This window comes from Carassius gibelio, chromosome B8, assembly GCF_023724105.1.
Source record: "Carassius gibelio isolate Cgi1373 ecotype wild population from Czech Republic chromosome B8, carGib1.2-hapl.c, whole genome shotgun sequence".
Taxonomy (NCBI): Eukaryota; Metazoa; Chordata; class Actinopteri; order Cypriniformes; family Cyprinidae; genus Carassius; species Carassius gibelio.
The window spans coordinates 30,413,910-30,432,315 of record NC_068403.1 but is presented as its reverse complement, the minus strand read 5'-3'; the positions used below and the strand labels follow the sequence as shown (position 1 = coordinate 30,432,315).

Here is an 18,406-nt window from a genome sequence, read left to right as displayed (position 1 = left end):
AAAAGTTAGGTTTTTTTCATTCATTGTTTGAACAGCTGAACGACTCTCTCTAGCTCAGCAGAGTACATTAGTACAGACTGCTCTACATCACAAATCCTTTCATTATGACTGACGAATGTAAACACGATCTGAATAGATTCATTGTGCAGTCAGTGAGCTCTGGCCTTCTGTTTATAATTCATTCACAATTTCAATACAACTTTTCTAGTATTTGTGTCATGCTGGACTGATTCTGGAAACGCCATGATTGACAGTGATGATCCTGGTGATGAAATGGACATGAAATCTGAAGCTGTTTGTCAGAACATGTCTTGGAGGGTAATGCAAGCTAACAGAGCTGCCACTTATTCAGTGGAACACCTTTCTTTTACATCTTAAAGGGATAGTACACCCAAAAATGAAACTCAGATTTCATAAAAAAATATCTTAATCTGTGTTCTGAAGATAAACACAAAGTACGGGTTTGAGTAATTAATCACAGAATTTTCCTTTTTGGGTGAACTATCCATGTAATGCGTGTTTTTCATGGGAACATCCCAGCTGGAGATAATGAGGAAATAATGTGCATTCCTAACCACTACATAATGACATCCACGTGCCCTGCTCACTCCAAAGTCCCCACTCAAGGGGATAAGGGTGCTCACTTCCATTTGGAGTTTGGTACCGAAAACAATCCCTATCTTCTAAATGTTCTCTGTATATTACAAGAGCTTGTGACTCAGCGATGTTCACTGTTATTCTGTGAAATTGACGTTAGATAGTGGGATAGTCTTACAGATCCCAAACAGGGATGATATGTGTGTGTGTGTGCGGAGACTAATGACAGAAAATGACAGTTTTCAACTGGAATAAAAAAAAAAGTCAATTTGATTTTATATTTAAAGATTCTGACTTTATTCTCACAGTTCCGAGATTATATCTCACAATCCCAATAAGAAAAACAACTCTTCATTCTCTCTTTTTCCCTCAGAATTGACAGACTCACTATTTTTGAGTTAAGTCAAGTTATAAAGTCTGAATTTGGATATATAAAGTTTGATTTGCGAGGGAAAAAAGTCAGACTTGTGAGATAAAATAAATGTTAAGTAAAAATGTTAATAGTAAGGTTTGTAGGGCTAATACAATACATAACTGAACAGCAAATGTGATTATGTAGACCTATTGTTTAAATCAAATGTATGCTTTAAAAGTAGAATAATCATAGCAGTTTTCATCCAAAATATGTCCATTTACACATCAACGTTTAGCTTCAAATGGTGTCTTTGATGACAGTATTCTATAAAAATTATTTGCATTCCGATCTTGACATCAAAAAGCACAAAAATATTTCACTTATTCCACGGATATTACCCATTTACCTCCACTTGTTCCCAGTGTTTTTCTGAAACCACTGTGCATGCAGCTGTAAGTGACGTCTACTCTGAATTGGTCTATACTTTATTATAGTTCAATTTAGCAATTAATCATCGGATCACATGCGTGCCGAACCATGGGGCTTGGTCTGTACAGATCACAGATCAACTACGAACCAGTTTACTGATATATTATAGTTCAGTACCAGTCAAGAGTTTGGACACTTTCCCATTCATGTGTCCAACATTTGACTGGTACTATATACAGAATACAGTATATACATAAACAGAATATATACATAATTTTATTTTATTTTTTTTGCAAAAACATCAATATTTTAAACTGCATTATAAATCAGCGAATTTGCCGATACCGATATATGGGCGACGGGCTCATATCGGCTGATAACATCAACAAAACTATATACAGGTCAGGCTCTAATTGGTACCTTATATGGAAATATGATTTTAAAGAGCAGGTCATATGGGTTTTTGCAAAATATCTCTTTTGCAGTTTATAACGTATCTATCCTTAAAAACATTCTGCAAAGTTATTAATCAAAAAAGTGCATAATAAAGATATTGTGTCTCAAAAGAGAGAGTGGACTAAGATTCGCCATCATTTTATCAAGGACTGCTTCTCTGTTCTTGGCTTTTATCTTCGTTGGCTTCTAATCTTCTTAATGTGGACTAACAAGTGTCTCCTAACCACAACCTGTAAGTATGACTGATACGCTGTGTGTACATTTTCAATTGAGCGCTCAAAATATATTGGGTTTTTGTGCTAATGTGATGTATACCCAGAGCAGCTTTAGGTTTACAAACTGTATCGTTTCATCAGTTAGTCACATTAGCCAATAGCTAACGTATCCACCATTATTGTTTGAAGTGTTCACAGTTTAGCAGCTAAACTTTAGCTGTGGATATGATTCTCCTGCATGAGTGTTTGTGTATTTTATGTCATTATTATAAGAACAGATTGAAGCTCTATATTATTGTTTTATGTGAAGGTGTTTTGTCAATGGTAGCGCTGGAGGGCGGGGTTTGCTCCAAACTGGCTCCAAACAAATCATTTTGGAATCATTGGCAAATTAATATTAAATGTATATTCTGAGAAAATTACAATGTTTTCTGATTAAACCTGCTGTAGGGGACTGCAACTCTATATAAGGACACTTTAAAATACCATATGACCTGCTCTTTAAACGCTCCTTATGCTTAAGATGTCCCCGTGTCTAGATTCTTATTTTAAATGTTGATTTTGCTACTAACAATTCAAGTATAGTCTGTAACAGCATCTGCTCTATCAAGATCATGTCTTTTTCATGGGGGCCACACTTTCACTTTTTTTTTTTTGAGAGTTTTGAGAATTTCTTTTATTGAATATTGTCCAAATTTGGAAAAATATAAATAATTCTGCTTTCATCTAGATCAGCCAGCCCTTGTACGCTCACAAACACTGCCAGCACAATCTCCACCGCACAGTTTATAACAGCAGTGGCTAGTGCTGTCCACTTACAGTATATACACAGACTGCTAACAAGAGCGAGAGAATACCAGTCATTCCTGAACACCTAGCACTTTCCTAAAATCAACGTTCCTTTCACTACATGTACAGAAACTAAATAAAGTTACATAATTACCTTAAGCTAAACCTACACAAATGTTGAAGACCTTATAAAGAATGAAAACATCTTTTGAAGCAGTTTTCATAAATTATCAGTGCAAAAACATTACTAGAAATAAAAGCTAAATAAAAAAATAAGGCCAGCATTAAAACAAAATGGGCAACTTTTATATTTTCATCAAACACTGAAGTGTTTTTTTTTCTTCTTTCTAATAATTTCATCCATGCACAATTTTATTAATGTGCCCTCGTAATCTTTAATGAAAAACATTAACTTCATTTCCTTGTGTGTTTTGGCCAGCGTGACCTACCGTAGAAAAAAAACATAAAATCAAGAGCAGGATCACGTGAAATATTAAGACTGTCTACTATAATAGCATCAGGGAAGATTAACGTTATTCACCTTAATTTCTGCATCCAATTACACAATGTTTAAATCACTTTGTTGCTTTATGAAAATACGTAAAAAAGTAGAGGGTCGATACTCCTCCTAGAGTAATCGTGACATATAGGTCTTTCTTTTTCTTTTATCACTTGAAAGCTAAATAAATAACCTTTCCATTGATGTATGGTTTTTTTTATGATTGGACAATATTTGTCTGATACAACTATTTGTAAATCTGGAATCTGAGGGAGCAAAAAAATCTAAATCTAAATATTGAGAAAATCATCTTTAAACGTGTTCCAATGAAGTTCTTAGCAATGCATATTACTTATCAAATATTAAGTTTTGATATTTACAGTAGGAAATGTACTAAATATCTTCATGGAACATGATCTCTACTTTATATCCTAATGATTTTTAGCATAAAAGAGAAATGTATAATTGTGACTCATACAATGTATTGTTGTCTATTGCTCCAAATATCCCTGTGCTACTGATGACACGATGATGATCACACACGCACACACACACACACACACACACACCTGTAGTAAGACATGGGTCGAGGGGGAGCGTCCGGTCGGTCCTGGTCCAGCTCTCGAAACACCACCTCGGGCAGCTTGACCAGCGGGTTCATGTGATGGTGCGAGCTGCTCTCCTTCTTCCTGTCTTTGCTCTTGTGCTTCCCTGTTTTCTGCGGCCCCTTCTCTCCATTGGCTGCAGTAGTGTCCAGCCGGTCCTTGCCGATTCCCGCGGCCTCACCGTTACACGCCGCGGGGCCGGTTCCTGTGGACGGGGGGTCCTCCGCGCCGCTGTCCTCCTCCGAGAGCACGTCCAGGTTCTCGAAGATGCTGATGCGGTGGACGCGGCCGCGGATCTCCAGCTCCACCATGCGCTGGGCTTCGGCGTAGGTCATGCTCTCTCTGACGGGCGAGTGTGAGTGCTCCGAGCGTTCGGCCGGGCTGCCGGGTGTGACCCCTGACCCCGTGCTGGAGTCGGGGCCGTCACCGGACCCCGTCATGCTGACCCGCGGCGGTCGGCCCTTGCGCTTCTTCTGAGGGCTGCTGAGGGCCGGAGGAGGGTTGTCGTGGTCGTAGTGGTAGAGGTGGTACTCGATGCCGCTGTAGCTCTTGTACACCTTGCGGCAGCTCTCCACCGGACACTCGTAGGGAGGCTTGGTCGCCCGCAGGTTGTGGCAGAACGTCTTCACGTCAAAGTCCAGTCCCATCCTGACAACACTCACTGCAGCGTCACCGACGGGACCAGCTTACATCTGTGAGGACAACACAAACAGGCTTTTACTCGAGCACAGCAATCCACAGATTTAACTGCACACCGCGTGCCGATGTTTCGTTTAACAATCGAGCAGTAATACTACAGTACACTTTTTTTTGATCGTCCACTTTAATCAATCTACTAACAGTCAGTAACTCTGCAACTACATGTCAACTAACAGTTATTAGAGTATTAGTAGACTGTCTGCTTGATGTCTTTAACACTTTATTTTGATTGGTCCACAACAAACCGTCTATGAGAAACTTTACAAGTTTGTGTCAACGTATTCTCCTAACCCTAAACCCTAACCTTACATCTACTCTGAGAGTTAGTGGACCTCCATTTCATCTTTATTTGACTAACTCTAACACTCTCTCTTATAGCTATATTTCATTATATTTTTGCGAGTTTATATAAAATGTTTTATTATATAATTAGATTAAAACCATACTGCGTTAAGCTAACTGAGACTGTTCTAGCACTTGCATATCATTGCTCAGACTTCTTCAATGGTCCTCATCTGTAGGTCACTTTGGATCAGAGCCTCTGCTAAATTACAGATTGTAAATGTCCCCGGCCCAAACACTTATTAATGATGCGGATGTACAGGTGCTGGTCAAATAATTAGACTATCATCAAAAAGTTGATTTATTTCCATTCAAAAAGTGAAACTTGTATATTATATTCTTTCATTACACACAGACTGATATATTTCAAATGTTTATTTCTTCTAATTTTGATGATTATAACTGACAACTAAGAAAAATCCCAAATTCAGTATCTAAGAAAAATAGAATATAACTTTAGACCAATACAAATAAATGATTTTTAGAAATCATGGTCAAATTTCAGCTCTTCTGCATTCTTGGGTCTGGCCTATCGCATCTTCCTCTTCATAATAACCCATAGATTTTCTATTTTCTTTTCTCTTGAAGCACTGACTCCAGCTGCAGTCCACTCTTTGTGAATCTCCCCCACATTTTTGAACGGGTTTTGTTTCACAATCCTCTCCAGGGTGCAGTTATCTCTATTGCTTGTACACTTTTTTTCTACCACATCTTTTCCTTCCCTTCTCCTCTCTATTAATGTGCTTGGACACAGAGCTCTGTGAACAGTCAGACCTTTTGTGTCTTGCCCTCCTTGTACAAGGTGTCAATGGTCATCTTTTGGACAACTGTCAGGTCAGCAGTCTTCCCCATGATTGTGTGTCCTACAGAACTAGACTGAGAGACTATTTAAAGGCTTTGCAGGTGTTTTGAGTTAATTAGCTGATTAAAGTGTAGCACCAGGTGTCTTCAATATTGAACCTTTTCACAATATTCAAATTTTCTGAGATACTGAATTTGGGATTTTCCTTAGTTGTCAGTTATAATCATCAAAATTAAAATAAACAATTTGAAATATATCAGTCTGTGTGTAATGAATGAATATAATATACAAGTTTCACTTTTTGAATGGAAATAGTGAAATAAATGATGATGGCAGTCTAATTATATGACCAGCACCTGTCCTTACTGCAGTTCAGCTTGAGCTAGAGCTGACTGAACTAGAGAAGATTGAACCTATCAAACAAGAGATGAGTGGATGCTGTTAGGTTCAAACCTTTGTCCTTTCAATCACCACACCATGTTTCAACCAGTAAGTCACAGCAGCAGTTCAAAAGAAGTGGTGTTAACCGCAAGTGGGCTATTAAACTGTGAGAAGGACAAACAGAAGCGGTGCAGTGTCTGAAGTGAGTGAGTTTCCCTCCATTATGAGCCTCGCCACAGATCCACACACACCGAGCTTCATCTGCTTCAGCGAACACACACACACACACGACGCTTTTAGAGCTCAATCAAACAACCGTGAGATGTTAGCATATCATAGTACTGAAGGATGACTATAAACACTGCATTCAGGTCATATTGGACATAACATACAGAGAATACTGTAGCAATACCGTGGAAATATCAAAACATGCTATCTCCATGCTAGTGGCTGATAGTACGCAAACCCGCTTTTTCTTTAACGTTACACATGTGTGAGGCATAAACTCTGATCGGGTAAAAGTGTGTAAAGTATGAACTCTGATCAGGTAAAAGGATGAGTTTGATGTGGTGCTGTGGTCAATATCACACACAGGTGAAGGTGTGCTGTAGTAAACACTTACTCCTCCAGACTCCGAGCCTCACTCCGAGAATAAGAGTTCACCCCGAGATGAGTTTAATTCAGATCACAATGCTTTGAGCTCATTAAAAGAGGTCGTTTATGACTTCTGATCATCACAGACGGAATAACACCAGGAACTGAAGAGATCGAACAAAGGGGCTAGCGCGCGATCCGCGTCTGCACATTCACCGAGCCGACACACTGGAAAACGCCTTTTTAAAAAATATTCACAAAACAATATTTATCCTTCGTGACATATGGTGTGTCAACGCCGATACTCGATAAAAACCACTCAGAATTATTTTTATGCCGTTGATGATTTTTCCCCTGCTACGCTTAATGATGGCGTTGCAGACGAATCAGCCGTCGATCGTCACGCGGTTGCTCGCTGCGTCTGTCTGTTTAGTATGCACAAGTAGGGAAAAATACTGCTGAACTAGTGCTGTTTAGCTGCAATATTTGTAATGTTCACATAGAATAAAGCACCTTGGCGTCACTTCATGGTCATCACGGTGGTAGAATGTAAGTGTATTGGGTGTGTGAAGGCTTTGCAGCAGAGGCTGGCTGCAGTGAACAGTGGTGACCTGTAGAGGGCGACGCTTCACCTACATTACTCACTCAACCAAACACGAGAACAAAACACTACTACTGTCCAGAGCCGTTGAAAAACACATTTAACGGCTCTGCTACTGTCTATGGAAAAACATCATTTGACAATTGAATTATACCGTCTGTGGTATATACGTTTAAACAAACCAGTAATGTTCCCAACATCCCATGGCGTATTAACCATTTGTTTGCACTTATCCCAATGTACAAACCTTTCACAATGATTTAAAAATACGTATCTAATTTATCTAATGCATAGATATATTTTCTTTTTAATGGAATATTTCTGTTAATGTGTGTTAAACAGACGTGACCCTTTGAATCTATACATAATCTGAAATCTGAATAAATAATCTTTCCATTGATGTGTGGTTTGTTCGGAGGACAATATTTTTTTTGAGATATTTGAAAGTCTGGAATCTGAGGGAGCAAAGAAATCTAAATATTGAGAAAATAATCTTTTAAATTCACAAGATAAAGTTCTTAGCAATGCATATTACTAATCAAAAATTAATTTATGATATATTTACGGTAAAAATATCTTCATGGAACATGTTCTTAACTTAATATCCTAATGATTTTTGTCATAAAAGAAAAATGTATAATTTTGACCTATACAATGTATTGTTGTCTATTGCTACAAATATACCTGTGTTACTGATGACTGCTTCTGTGCTCCAAGGTCCAATTTGTTATCGTCATCAAGTGTGATCTTGGCAAACCAAAAATATATTATTATGCTATTTTCCTACTAGCTGTAAAAGACATGTAACATTTACATTAAGAATCTTTAATTATTTATATATATATATATATATATATATATATATGTATGTATGTCATAAATTATATCATTAGGTCTGCAGAAATTGAAATCTCATTGTATATTTAATTTTCTCCTCAGAAATAATTGGGTATCTGCAATAACCATATTTTCCTCCAATGGCTCTGCTCTGGGAATGGTATGTCTGTTTAACACAACAGGTGAGGAGGGGGCTGTGGAAATATTAACATTTAGTCAAAAATACTGACAAAATATGAAAGGACATTAAAACCAGTTTACAACATTTATGCATTTAGCAGACATTTTTATCCAAAGCAACTTAGAGTGCATTCAGGCTATACTTATTATTGTTGTTATTATTATTATTATGTCCTGAAGCGGCCAAGACCCTGTGCTCGGACATTGGCCTCCCTTCTGAGCTGAGCAGGGTCACCACCCACCTCGCTAACAAGGCCTATGCATCGGAAGACGGTTTCCAGTTTCTGCAGGTGTTCCAGGCAAAGCTCACGCAGAAGACGGAGCCCTCACTGCGGATGCAGTTAACAATCTGCACACAGCAATGGACTTCCCTCTGATGGCCACAAAACACACTGCTCAGGCTTTTTGGTCGTTCTACAGAAGCAACTATGGTGGAACCTAGCTGACCTCAAGGATGCAGACCCTAAAATTCTGCTTCATGCCCCGGTAACTCCCTTTGGCCTCTTTGGCGATGCTGTGGAGTCCATCAAAGCGTGCTTTGAGGAGGCTCAAAAGGGATGCACGCGATGTGCAAACGTACCAAAGTCCCGAAATCTGAAAATTCTGGGCTAAAAAAATTGAGTTTCCCACTAGTAAAAACATCTTTGTGGTGGTGTTAATGTGCATTCAACTCGTAAATATGATGTTTCTGAAATGGCTTGAATGCACCATATGTTTCATTAGCTGTGTCTCATATCAAAAGCTGTACCCTCTGGAGGTCGCATCCTAGTGTCCTCAAGCTAGAAATTCAATTTGTAAACTGAATAACATATTCTAAGGTAATTATACAATAATAGAATATTTTGTATATGTAACTGTGTTGAGAGGGACGGGGCTGGGAGCCATGGGAAGGGAGCGAGGCCAGTGGAGTTGGTGGATAGCCTTCGTTGGATGGGCGGAAATGGAAACTTGGAAGTATTATGTTGCTATGCCGACACATTTATAGTGTCATTGCACTCTCACACTAGGAACATTATTTCTAAATGTGGAAAGTAATCTGAAAAACTAAGGTTTTACTTGTTTATTTTTTCAGTGTTTGAGGAGCAGCAGCATATGAACAACAGACATCTGTTAGTGAAAAAAGGGGGATATTAAGAACAAAGTTTGTCCGTTTTTTCAGAAGGAAATTTAAGGTAAGTTGTAGCATAGATCCTTTAATATACAGGTGCATCTCAATAAATTAGGATGTCGTGAAAAAGCTCATTTATTTCAATAACTCAACTCAAATTGTGAAATGTATGTATTAAATAAATTTAATGCACACAGACTGAAGTAGTTTGTCTTTGGTTCTTTTAATTGTGATGATTTTAGCTGACATTTGACAAAAACCCACCAATTCAATCAACAATTCAATCTCAACAAATTAGAATACTTCATAAGACCAATAAAAAAATATTTTAGTGCATTGTTGGCCTTCTGGAAAGTATGTTCATTTACTGTACATGTACTTAATACTTGGTTGGGGCTCCTTTTTCTTTAATTACTGCCTCAATTCAGCGTGGCATGGAGATGATCAGTTTGTGGCACTGCTGAGGTGGTCTGGAAGCCCAGGTTTCTTTGACAGTGTTCTTCAGCTCATTATCATCACAGTGTTTGGTCTCTTGTTTCTCATCGCCCACTTGACATTAGCCCATAGATTCTCTCTGGGGTTCAAGTCTGTTGAGTTTGCAGGCCAGTCAAGCACACCAACACCATGGTCATTTAACCAACTTTTGGTGCTTTTGGCAGTGTGGGCAGGTGCCAAATCCTGCTGGAAAATGAAATCAGCATCTTCAAAAACCTGGTCACCAGAAGGAAGCATGAAGTGCTCCAAGATTTCTTTGTAAACTGATGCAGTGACTTTGGTTTTCAAAAAACACAATGGAACAACACCATCACATGACACTGCACCCCAAATCATCACAGACTGTGGAAACTTAACACTGGACTCCAAGCAACTTGGGCTATGAGCTTCTCCAGCCTTCCTCCAGACTCTAGGACCTTGGTTTCCAAATGAAATACAAAAGTTTCTCTCATCTGAAAAGAGGACTTTGGACCACTGGGCAACAGTCCAGTTCTTCTTCTCATTAGCCCGGGTAAGAAGCCTCTAATGTTGTCTGTGTTTCAGTAAATTCCTCAACACGTCTGTGTGTGGTGGCTCTTGATGCCCTGACCCCAGCCTCAGTCCATTCCTTGTGAAGTTCACTCAGGTTCTTGAATCGATTTTACTTGACAATCCTCAAAAGGCTGCGGTTCTCTCTGTGGTTGTGCATCTTTTTCTTCCACACCTTTTCCTTCCAAGTCAAGTCACCTTTATTTATATAGCGCTTTAAACAAAATGCATTGCGTCAAAGCAACTGAACAACATTGATTAGGAAAACAGTGTGTCAATAATGCAAAATGATAGTTAAAGACAGTTCATCATTGAATTCAGTAATGTCATCTCTGTTCAGTTTAAATAGTGTCTGTGCATTTATTTGCAATCAAGTCAATGATATCGCTGTAGATGAAGTGACCGCAACTAAGCAAGCCAGAGGCGACAGCGGCAAGGAACCGAAACTCCATCGGTGACAGAATGGAGAAAAAAACCTTGGGAGAAACCAGGCTCAGTTGGGGGGTCAGTTCTCCTCTGACCAGACGAAACCAGTAGTTCAATTCCAGGCTGCAGCAAAGTCAGATTGTGCAGAAGAATCATCTGTTTCCTGTAGTCTTGTCCTGGTGCTCCTCTGAGACAAGGTCTTTGCAGGGGATTTGTATCTGGGGCTCTAGTTGTCCTGGTCTCCGCTGTCTTTCAGGGCAGTAGAGGTCCTTTCTAGGTGCTGATCCACCATCTGGTCTGGATACGTACTGGATCTGGTGGCTACGATGACCTCGGAATAAGAGAGAAACAGACTAATATTAGCATAGATGCCATTCTTCTAATGATGTAGCAAGTACATAGGGTGTTATGGGAAGTGTTTCCGGTTCCGGTTTACCTAATTAATGCAGCCTAAAAATCCTTTAACGGATTTGGATATTAAAAGCATATTAGTATGTTATGTGTAAGCCAGGTTAGAGATGGGTCTTTGATCTAGATTAAAACTGCAAGTGTGTCTGCCTCCCGAACAATGTTAGGTAGGTTATTCCAGAGTTTAGGCGACAAATTGGAAAAGGATCTGCCGCCCGCAGTTGATTTTGATATTCTAGGTATTATCAAATTGCCTGAGTTTTGAGAACGTAGCGGACGTAGAGGACTCTAATGTAAAAGGACCTCATTCAAATACTGTGGTGCTAAACCATTCAGGGCTTTATAAGTAATAAGTAATATTTTAAAATCTATACAATGTTTGGTAGGGAGCCAGTGCAGTGTTGACAGGACCGGGCTAATATGGTCATACTTCCTGGTTCTAGTAAGAACTCTTGCTGCTGCATTTTGGACTAGCTGTAGTTTGTTTACTAAGCGTGCAGAACAACCATGCAATAAAGCATTACAATAATCTAACCTTGAGGTCATAAATGCATGGATTAGCACTTCTGCATTTGACATTGAGAGCATAGGCCGTAATTTAGATATATTCTTGAGATGGAAAAATGCAGTTTTAAAAATGCTAGAAACGTGGCTTTCTAAGGAAATATTGCAATCAAATAGCACACCTATTTACAATTTAGCAGTAAGAAATTACTTGTCATCCAGTTTTTTTATATCGACTATGCATTCCATTAGTTTTTCAAACTGGTGTGTTTCTCCGGGCCGTGAAGAAATATAGAGCTGAGTATCATCAGCATAACAGTGAAAGCTAACACCATGTTTCCTGATGATATCTCCCAAGGGTAACATATAAAGCGTGAAGAGTAGCGGCCCTAATACGGAGCCTTGAGGTACTCCATACTGCACTCGTGATCGATATGATACATCTTCATTCACTGCTACGAACTGATGGCGGTCATATAAGTACGATTTAAACCATGCTAATGCACTTCCACTGATGCCAACAAAGTGTTCAAGTCTATGCAAAAGAATGTTGTGGTCAATTGTGTCAAACGCAGCACTAAGATCCAATAAAACTTATAGAGAGATACACCCACGATCAGGTGATAAAAGCAGATCATTTTTAACTCTAAGGAGAGCAGTCTCAGTACTATGATACGGTCTAAATCCTGACTGGAAATCCTCACATATACCATTTTTCTCTAAGAAGGAATATAATTGTGAGCATACCACCTTTTCTAGTATCTTGGACAGAAAAGGGAGATTCTATAACGATCGCGATCCAGTAAGACTGGTAGTTAAGCAGAGACGTGGAGAGGCTCTGGTAGTTCAGAAGAGGCGTGGAGAGGCTCTGTTAGTTCAGCAGAGACGTGGGGAGGCTCTGGTAGTTCCACAGAGACGTGAAGAGACTCTGGTAATCCCATGGTGTTTATACTGGATTCCAGAAGATCAATGTTGACTTGACTCTGCTCATGAAGATCATTGGTGGCCTGACTCTGCTCATTAAGATCATTGATGACTTGCATTTGTTCATGAAGATCATTGGTGACTTACATTTGTTCATGAAGATCAATGGTGATTTGCCTTTGCCCATGAAGATAGTTGGTGACTTGACCTTGCCATTGAAGATCAATGGTGACTTGATCATGAAGTTCATGAAGAATACTGGTGACTGGACTTTGCCCGTGAATTTCATTAGTGACTTGTCCTTGTCCATGAATTTCACCGGGGACTTGACTTGACTCCGGAGTGTCAACGGTGACTAGCCCTGACTTTGGAAGGTCAACGGTGACTAGCCCTGACTCTGAAAGGTCAACGGTAACTAGCCCCCGACTCTGGAGGGTCACCGAGCACCTGACTCAACTCTGGAGAGTCACCGGGAACCTGATTCGACTCTGGAGGGTCAACGGGAACCTGACTCGACTCTGGAGGGTCAACGGGAACCTGACTTGACTCTGGAGGGTCAACTGTGTCTGTCATTCTGTGCAGTGGCACTGTGCTTGCAGCCATCTTGTGCTGTGGCACTGAGCTGGCGGCCATCTTGTGTCATGAAGCTGGACTGGCGGCCATCTTGCATCAAGGTGCTGGGCTGGCGACCACCTTGTGCTGAGGTGCTGGGTTGGCGGCCATCTTGGTCAATGGCGCTGGACTTGCGGCCATCATGGGCCATGGCGTTGGGCTGACGACCACCTTGTGCTGTGATGCTGGGCTGGCTGCCAGTCCCACCAGAAAGGAACAGGAGTGGCTGGGGCATCCCACGGAAGCCGATGCTGCAAGTAGCACATGAATTCCCAGAACCCAAATGTGTCCAACTGAACCATCTCCTCTGGAGGAACTGGGTCATCCAGCTCGGTATTAAAATAGTCCTTTAGGGCCGCATCATTATATCCCATGCCCTCGGCCAGGGACCAGAGCACCCACCTCATTGCCCTCTTGGCGGAAGGTAGTTAATTTTAAATATTTAGCCCTCCACTCCAATATACTGGCTGGGGAGGACACATGAAAAGACATACCGCTGGATCCTTAGAGGATGGAGTCCTTCTGTAACGATCGCGATCCAGTAAGACACAGGGAGAGAGAGAGATCCAATTGCAGATATGTTTTATTTAGGGGTAATCCAAATCGTGGTCAAAAACAAGCCAGGGTCAAAACCAGAATGTAGTCCAAAAACAAACAAACAAAGAACAGGAAAGGAAACGGAATGGGAACTCAGAATACGAGGAAACTCGGAGGACGAGAAGACAGGATCACGAAAGGAAAGGACTCCATACAGACAACAGGAAAGGACTGGTAAATATAGGGAGGATAATGACAATTAAGTGAAGGCACCTGGTGCAATTTGCAGGAGTGCAATTACTGTGAGGAAGGGACAAGGCTAGTGGGAATTGTAGTGCCTACGGCAGGGATAGGCAACTTCGGTCCTGGAGGGCCACTGTCCTGCAGAGTTTAGCTCCAACCCTAATTAAATACACCTGAACAAGGCATTCAGTGTTTTTGGGATTACTAGATAGATACAGGCAGGTCAGTTTTTATGAGGGCTGAAGCTAAACTCTGCAGGATAGTGGCCCTCCAGGACCGAAGTTGCCTATCCCTGGCCTACGGTGAAGTGCTTAAGGGGAAGTGAGCCCACTAGTGGACACCCAGGGAAACAGAGACTAGACAGCGTGAGAGATTCGAGATTGGTCTATAATTAACTAGTTCTTTGGGGTCAAGTTGTGTTTTTTTTATGAGAGGCTTAATAACAGCCAGTTTGAAGGTTTTGGGTACATATCCTAATGACAATGAGGAATTAATAATAGTCAGAAGAGGATCTATGACTTCTCGAAGCACCTCTTTTAGGAGCTTAGATTGTATAGGGTCTAACATACATGTTGTTGGTTTAGATGATTTAACAAGTTTATACAATTCTTCCTCCCCTATAGTAGAGAATGAGTGGAACTGTTCCTCAGGGGGTCTATAGTGCACTGTCTGATGCGATACTGTAGCTGACAGCTGAATGGTTGCAATTTTATCTCTAATAGTATCAATTTTAGAAGTAAAGTAGTTCATAAAGTCATTACTGCTGTGGTGTTGGGAAATGTCAACACTTGTTGAGGCTTTATTTTTCATTAATTTAGCCACTGTATTGAATAAATACCTGGGGTTATGTTTGATTTCTTCTAAAAGAGAAGAAAAGTCATCGAATCTAGCCGTTTTTAATGCTTTTCTGTAAGATAGGTTACTTTTCCGCCAAGCAATACGAAATACCTCTAGTTTTGATTTCCTCCAGCTGCGCTCCGTTTTTCAGGCTGCTCTATTTAGGGTGCGAGTATGCTCATTATAAAATGGTGTCAAACTGTTTTCCTTAACCTTTCTTAAGCGTAAAGGAGCAACTGTATTTAAAGTGCTAGAAAAGAGAGAGTCCATAGTTTCTGTTACATCATCAAGTTGTACTGAGGTTTTGGATAAATCAGGAAGATAACTTAAAAAGCAGTCTTTTGTGGTAGAAGTGATGGTTCTACAATACTTGTAACAAGAAGTAGAATTTACAATTTCGGCTATATGAAGTTTGCACAAAACTAAATAATGATCTGAGATATCATCACTTGGCTGCATAATTTCAACACTATCAACATCAATTCCATGTGACAGTATTAAATCTAGAGTATGATTTCAACAATGAGTAGGTCCTGAAATGTGTTTTCTAACCCCAATAGAGTTCAGAATGTCTATAAATGCTGATCCCAATGCATCTTTTTCATTATCAACATGGATATTAAAATCACCAACTATTAAAACTTTATCTGCAGCCAACACTAACTCAGGTGTAAAATCACCAAACTCTTTAATAAAGTCTGTATGGTGCCCTGGTGGCCTGTGTACAGTAGCCAGTACAAACATAACAGGGGATTTATCATTAACATTTGTTTCTCTGGATAATATTATATGAAGCACCATTACTTAAATATAAATTGAAGCAACACCTCCCCCTTTGCCTTTTAAACGCGGCTCATGTTTATAACAGTAATCTTGGGGGGTGGACTCATTTAAAATAATGTAATCATCAGGTTTTAGCCAGGTTTCTGTCAAACAGAGCACATCTATATTATGATTAGTGATCATATTATTTACAAAATGTGTTTTCTTAGAAAGGGATCTGATATTCAATAAGCCAAGCTTTATCATTTGTTTATCCATATTGCATCTGCTTTTTATTTGTTGAACCTTTTGGATTTTTTTTTAATTTTCTAGTTCGGGGAACAGACACAGTCTCTATAGTGTGATATCTAGGTGAAAGAGTCTCTATGTGCTGAGAATTAGCTGACCTCTGTGACGTGAGGCAGCTAGCAGACAGTCGGTTTAGCCAGTCTGTCTGCTTCCTAACCTGGGCTAGTCAAGTATAAACACTAAGACTATTTGCCATTTTCTAGAGAGAAGAGTGGCGCCACCCCAGGAGGGTCAGGTCAGGTCTGCCCTAAAAGCTTGTCCAATTGTCTAATCGTCTATTGTCTATGTTATTCTGTGGGCACCACTTAGACACTTAGACATCCAGCCATTGAGTGATGACAATCTGCTATGCATCTCGTCACCACGGGAAGCAGGGCATATTACAGTGTCTGACATCGTGCTTGCAAGTTCACACACCTATTTAATGTTATTATAAGTGATCTCCAACTGGAGAAGTCGAACATCATTAGCGCCAGCATGAATAACAATCTTACTGTATTTACGTTTAGCATTAGCCAGCACTTTTAAATTTGCCAAGATGTCAGGCGCTCTGGCTCCCAGTAAACATTTGACTTTGGTGGCTGTTGTCTCTATATTCACGTTCCGTACAATAGAATCACCAATAACTAGAGCACTTTCATCAGGTTTCTCAGTGGGTGCATCACTGAGTGGGGAGAACCTGCTTAATGTTTTGATCGGAACAGAAGAGCGGTGTTTTGACCCAAGACTACGCTGCCTCACCATCACCCAGTTGCCCTGCTGCAGGGGCTCTGTTGCCGGAACCGAACAATGTACAGGAATCCCTGAGCTAGACGCATCCAAAGCCGTATCTAGACCCTAACATTCTTACTGTCCTCAATTAAAGTTTGGATGCGTGTCTCTAATTCTGAAATCTTCTCTGTCAGCCTAACTATTTTCCTGCATTTATCACATGTGAATCCCTCATCTGCGACAGAGATAGATAAACTGTACATGTGGCAAGAGGTGCAAATAACAATAGCAGGAGAAGCCATTACTCACCGTGCTTGATGAAATATTCTTACTGCGATTGTTTGATGAACTTGTGAAAAACTGGAGCGAGAGAGAGGAGAGGAGAAAAGAAAACAGCGATAGGTTCGAATGAAAACGCTAATGACAAGCTAACGAGTGCTAACACTTTGCAGGTGTACTGCACTCACGGATATAAAATAAAAGTGAACGATCAAAATTAATCTGATAAGAGTGATCGATAATATCCTCTCAACTATTCCACTCAAATTTCTGTTAACTTGCTTGGATACAGCACTCTGTGAACAGCCAGCTTTTTTGGCAAAAATGTTTGTGGCTTACCCTCCTTGTAAAGGGTGTCAAAGATCATCTTCTGGACAACTGTCAGTTTTGTGTAGACTAGTGAACCAAACTGAGAGACCATTTTGAAAGCTAAGGAAACCTTTGCAGGTGTTTTGAGTTGATTAGCTGATTGGCATGTCACCATATTTTAATTTGTTGAGTGAATCTGTGGGTTTTTGTTAAATGTGAGACAAAATCATCACAATTAAAAGAACCAAAGACTTAAACTACTTCAGTCTGTGTGCATTTAATTTATTTAATACAGAAGTTTCACAATTTGAGTTGAAGTAGTGAAATAAAGATCTCCTTAGCCGGCTTAGCTATAGGTATCGCTTGGGGAGAACTAGGAAATCTGGGGGTAAATAAGGAAGAGTGGGCACTTGAGGGCGTCCTGGAGGAGTTAGCACTTGAGGGTGCTCTGGAGGAGCGGGCACTTGAAAGTGCTCTGGAAGGCAATCACGAGGAGCAGTCACTGGAGGGAGCTCTGGAGGTATGAGCACTGGAGGGCACTCTGGAAGGCACTTATGAGGAGAGGGCAGTTGAGGCTGCTCTGGAAGGTGCTTACGAGGAGTGGGCACTGGAGGGCGCTCTGGAAGGCACTTTAGAGGACTTCGCTCTAGGGGGCGCTCCAGAGATGAAGGAGGGCTGGACGGGACCAGCAGAAGCGAAGGAGACTCAGGAAATAATGGGTAGCTGGATGGGACAAGTGGAGACTCAGGAAGATGTAGGAGAGCTTTCCAGAGCAGATTCTGGGGTGAGGATAGGAGCTGTGAACTCCAGGGACAGTGTCATGTCCAACAATGCTGAGAGGCCTGCGGCCAGTAGGAAAGTGGAAAGCGTTAGAAATTCCACCACATTTTGACCACTCTGCCGCAGTAAGTCAAGTCAAACAACACTAAACAACATTAATTATTAAAACAGTGTGTCAAAAATGCAAAATTACAGTTAAAAGCAGTTCATCATTGAATTCAGGGATGTCATCATCCAGCTCAGTTCAGTTTAA

The 18,406-nt window shown here is 40.5% G+C and overlaps 2 protein-coding genes across 2 annotated transcripts in view; one reads left to right on the top strand and one right to left on the bottom strand.

Annotated features, from left to right (window-relative positions):
* brpf1 (bromodomain and PHD finger containing, 1) overlaps positions 1–7,402 on the bottom strand; it is a 27,165-nt gene extending 19,763 nt beyond the window's left edge. The window contains exons 1-2 of the mRNA XM_052562883.1: positions 6,792–7,402; positions 3,910–4,637 (exon numbers count right to left, since the gene is read on the bottom strand). Of these exons, the coding sequence (XP_052418843.1) occupies positions 3,910–4,592 (683 nt within the window). The 5' untranslated portion in view covers positions 4,593–4,637; positions 6,792–7,402. The remainder of the gene's footprint in view (positions 1–3,909; positions 4,638–6,791) is intronic.
* cdk11b (cyclin-dependent kinase 11B) overlaps positions 1–18,406 on the top strand; it is a 376,069-nt gene that overhangs the window by 124,204 nt on the left and 233,459 nt on the right. The gene's annotated exons all lie outside the window — the stretch shown is intronic.